At 36.9% G+C, this 4354-nt stretch overlaps 1 protein-coding gene across 1 annotated transcript; it reads right to left on the bottom strand.

Annotated features, from left to right (window-relative positions):
- Positions 1–252: 252 nt before the first annotated feature.
- Positions 253–1490, bottom strand: LOC141658964 (metalloendoproteinase 1-MMP-like). Its single transcript, XM_074465677.1, has one exon. The coding sequence runs from the start codon at positions 1488–1490 to the stop codon at positions 396–398; it is 1095 nt and encodes a 364-aa protein (XP_074321778.1). The 3' UTR covers positions 253–395.
- Positions 1491–4354: the final 2864 nt, after the last annotated feature.

The following is a 4354-nucleotide window of genomic DNA, read 5'->3' as shown; positions in this document are numbered from 1 at the left end:
TTTAGGAAAACTACCCAGCTTCTATATAATTGTATTTTAACCCAAACTATATAATATTTGCATTGAGATCTCTTAATCGGGTCCATCATACGGTGCTAGTGATTTAAAACTATATAATATAATTAATTTGTATAATTTTCTTTAATTACATTGAATTCTCTTGATTTCTGGATTTAATATATAGTATTGATATCGATTGATTAATACTCCTCACAACAAGATATGGAGTTGCATGTACAAATCTAACAGATTGCTAAATCCATTCACCTAACCAAATAAAGAATTTTCCGTTACAACTACTATAATTTGAATACTCTCTAATTTGTAAAATAGGAAAAAAATGGTGAATATGTATATGAATTTATATTTACAAGTAAAAATATCTCTAAGCCTATCTATACTACTAATTGAATCAAGCTCGTAACAATCCACAACGACCATATCGACAATCCGAACGCACTAAAACCACGACGACCACCACCAACTCCGCCATCAGAAGTCTCTTCAGACTCCAACAAAGAACCATAATTAAAATTCGGGTTAGACCCGTACAAAGCTTGAACACCCTCCACATCATCAATCCGAAGGTCCACTTTCTTACTTCTGGGCCTCAAACTCGGGTACATAATAGCATCCTTAACGGAAGAATGGGCTAACCCAAGCACATGACCAATCTCGTGCGTGACAACTGATTCCAAATCGACGGCTACGGATGACTCCTGCGTGTCGAAATCAACGGCCCATGTTTCCGCTGCATCTAAATGAAGTCTTCCATTTTCTGGAGAAAATGCGTGAGCTAAAACCCCTAAAACCCCGTCGAACGGCTCTCCGTCACCGTGGTCCCCTTTAAAAAACGCAATTTTAATTTCCGCCTTTCGATAATTCTCCACTTCCATAAAATTTACGGGTATTACATCCGACCAACGCGCAAAAGCGCGTTTAAATACGGCTCGTATGGTGTCGTAATTTATGTAATTAATAATATGGTCCTTATCAAACGCATATGTTAAGTTAATTGGCTTAGCTTCCGACCACCGTGGACGACCGGCGAAGTAAGCGTAATGGCGCGTCTCATGTAGGCCCGTGTTGGTTAATGTGGTGGCGTGTGAGTGGTTGTCGCCGAGGCCACACCTCGGCGCCATGATTAGATCAACAGTGTCGACGTCGAGTTTTCCGGTGATCGGCAACCCGAGGTTTTTCTGGTAAGTCAAGATGGCAGTTTCCAGCTCCGAATCAAACTCATCGGAAAAGTTCGCCGGAGTCAGTGGTGTCGCCGGTGACGACAGGTAGCCGAAGCGGTGGAAGTATTGTTTGAGGTCGCAGACACCGGTGGCACGGCTGCCTTTTTCGAGGTTCACGAAATTTGCAAAATTGCGCCACGCGGAAGTGGCGTCGACGGTTACGGCCGGGATTGTTCTGGCGGGAAAAACACCCGGGAAATTTTGGAAGGAGAGTAACAGAATAAACGGGAATAATAACAGAAAGTGCATGGTTGCTTGCACAATTAATAAGTTTGTTATATTGGTAATTGTGCCGTATATATATATATAGTACGGAGTATTTTTTTTCTGTAATAAAATAAGGAAAAAATGTATTTATATTGGTTGTTTGAAAAAAATAAAAAAATGAAATAAAATGAGGGGGTAAAAGAAGGTGGAGGAGAAAGAAGAAAGAATCAACGTAAGAGAAGAAACAAAGTTAGGAAGATTCTATGTGTGTTAAATTGCATTTTAAAGTTTATGGGAAGAGGTTACGGTTCAACATTATGATGATGAAATGAATAAGTGGTGGGTGAACTAATGTGATTGCTTCCTCATTTAGATTTCCTTCTCAAAGTTATTATAATATTTGTTAAATTAGTTTATTGGAGCTAGTTTTTGTAAATTTAATTTGTATGATCGGGTTATTTATCACGTATTATTCGCATAAAAAAATTATAAAAGTATTAATATGATAAAGAATAAAACGATTCAGGCTTATTAATTGATTTGTTTATCTAAGGTCGAGATGGTGAATAGAAATGTTGTGCAATGCAAGGACCTAGCTAGGCCGATACGCCCAATGGCCATGCCTCATATTAGTATCTTTATATTGTACTCCCTTTGTCTCGGTTATTTGTTTATTTTTAGTTTTGGCAAAAAGAACAAGGAAAGAAAAGGGTCAATTAATAAATAACAAGTGGACTAAATTAAATGTCGAATGTATGTGAATGATCAAATTGGCCAATAAAGATATTCCCAAAATAAAAAGGCAAATAATTGACTAAGACACTCCAAAGTAAAAAAAAGTAAACAAATAATTGGACCTCACAAACTTACCTAACGCTAAATGGAAATGACGTTGACATTATGTCCCAAGTTTAAGTAATGAATCGCCTTCCCTATATAATTTACTATTCTTGAATTTTTTTACAAAAAAACAAAGATATACAGTACTCAATAATAATAATAATAATAATAATAATAATAATAATAATAATAATAATAATAATATGTGTTCATGAAATCAATCTATCTACAAGAATGAGACGATGATTATTCGGATAATAAGTTGTTTGATTTAGTTGTATCTAAATTTATAATTTTGTTGACCAAATTAAAGCGACAACAGTGACATTTGACAGTTTCTAACTCCTTATGTAAGTTTTAGAAGGAATTTTATTTATCTGGAAAAGGAGGACTTTTCGAGGAGGTGTTCTTTGGTTTAGACTATTTGCACTTGTCAAACACGACATATTTTCAATTTTCCATGGTCTAATGTTTGTTAGTGCTTAACGGGGTATTCTGTATTCCGGATTTCATATTTTATGTTGTACTAGGAATAATGAAGTTGATATTTCTTCTACTCTTGCTAGGACGTAAATACGTAATGGCTACGAGCCTAACTCCTTAACTAGTAGGGTTGTTATTTGGGCGGGATGACGATAGGTGCAATGTAAGCTATGGGAACAGATACAATTTTGACAAACCCTGAAAACAGACAAATGAGCAACCTCGGGGAATGCAATAAACTTAAGGATTTTTGCAAAAATAGTGAACTTGGAAAATTATGAAAATTGGTGACAATTTAGTTAAGATGGTAAACTAAAACTGAGCCAAATTTCAGGATTTTACAAACACTCTAAGTAATTTAATTAATTGGAAAACCAGACTGAATTAAACTCCAACTCAGACAGTTTTCTCAGCTGAATTGAATGACTCTTTTTGTGACTAGAAACCAAGATATAATTATCAAATTCACCCTCAAGCAAGCACATAGGTTAAACTTAATAATTTGGGGAGCTTGGAATGAATTTACTCAAGTAAGCACATAGCAAACTCAAAACAGACAGACAATGCACCTAAAACAGCTCAAGCAAGCACATACCTGTTCTCAGTAACACCACAGATCCTTAATCACCTTCTAAGCAAGTACAAGAAGATATTAAGTCTGACTTACAACTAAGACTCGGCAAAGTTAATAAGATTTGCAAATTTTGAGAGAAATCTCAAGGTTTTTCATTAATCAAAGTTTGAGTAAAACAGACTGAGGAAGGGTCCTTATATAGGCCTTTCCTGTGAAGTTTCAGTACAAATAAATCCTAGATATCTCCATCTAAGGGCCATGATTAATCTTAGGAAGCAAACAAGAGTAGTGGAGTTATTTTACAACGGATACAAAAGGAAATTAAAGCAAACTAAACAAGAACAAAAGAGCCGTAGGTTGATAGTGACAGGTTGTCCTTGGCTGTTGTATTTCTTTGGCTAGTTGTTGAAGGTCAAATGGCTTTGGTCCAGGCACCATCTGTGGGCCTGTGGCTCAGGGCTCTATCTAATGAATGCTGAAATAGGCCAAGAGTTTCTTTGTTGAGAGTTTTTCCCTTGTTTGGCCAAAAATAGCAACTTTGCTTTATCTGAATTACCCTCCCGCAACTAGCTTTTCAGTCTGGTTTTATGTGCAATGCTTTAGAAATTGAGCTTGGCTCCTTTAGGATTAATTTGTGATTAGTTGAACAAAGAATTGGCTGGCCAAGGTGGCAGTTGGTAGCTACTCTGAATCGTGCACTTATGGCCTGATGAACTTGGACTGACAGTTGGTGATGCCTGGGTGTTGTTGCTGTGACTGTTGTTGGCCTGGTTTGTGCCTGGTATCCCTGGCAAGATAAGGGTGTGCTTGGTTTGTCCTCTAAAATATTGTTACCATGGCTAACAACTCCTGCTGCAGTAGGTGACGTACCTACCAAACAATAATCATACTCATACCCGTCCTACGTACTATGCATGGCCGATATACAAATCTACTCATATCTGCCCAACTAGCAACAAGGTGGAACTCTAAACCACCTCATTTAACGACTATGGCTAACAGATTGCTA

This window comes from Silene latifolia, chromosome 6, assembly GCF_048544455.1.
Source record: "Silene latifolia isolate original U9 population chromosome 6, ASM4854445v1, whole genome shotgun sequence".
In the NCBI taxonomy this organism is placed as follows: Eukaryota; Viridiplantae; Streptophyta; class Magnoliopsida; order Caryophyllales; family Caryophyllaceae; genus Silene; species Silene latifolia.
Note: the sequence above shows the minus strand (reverse complement) of the source record. Positions and strands in the feature narration are given on the sequence as shown.

What these genes read in the sequence shown, in the direction of transcription:
- LOC141658964 (XM_074465677.1), bottom strand. Translation starts at nt 1,490, where the DNA reads ATGCACTTTCTGTTATTATTCCCGTTTATTCTGTTACTCTCCTTCCAA.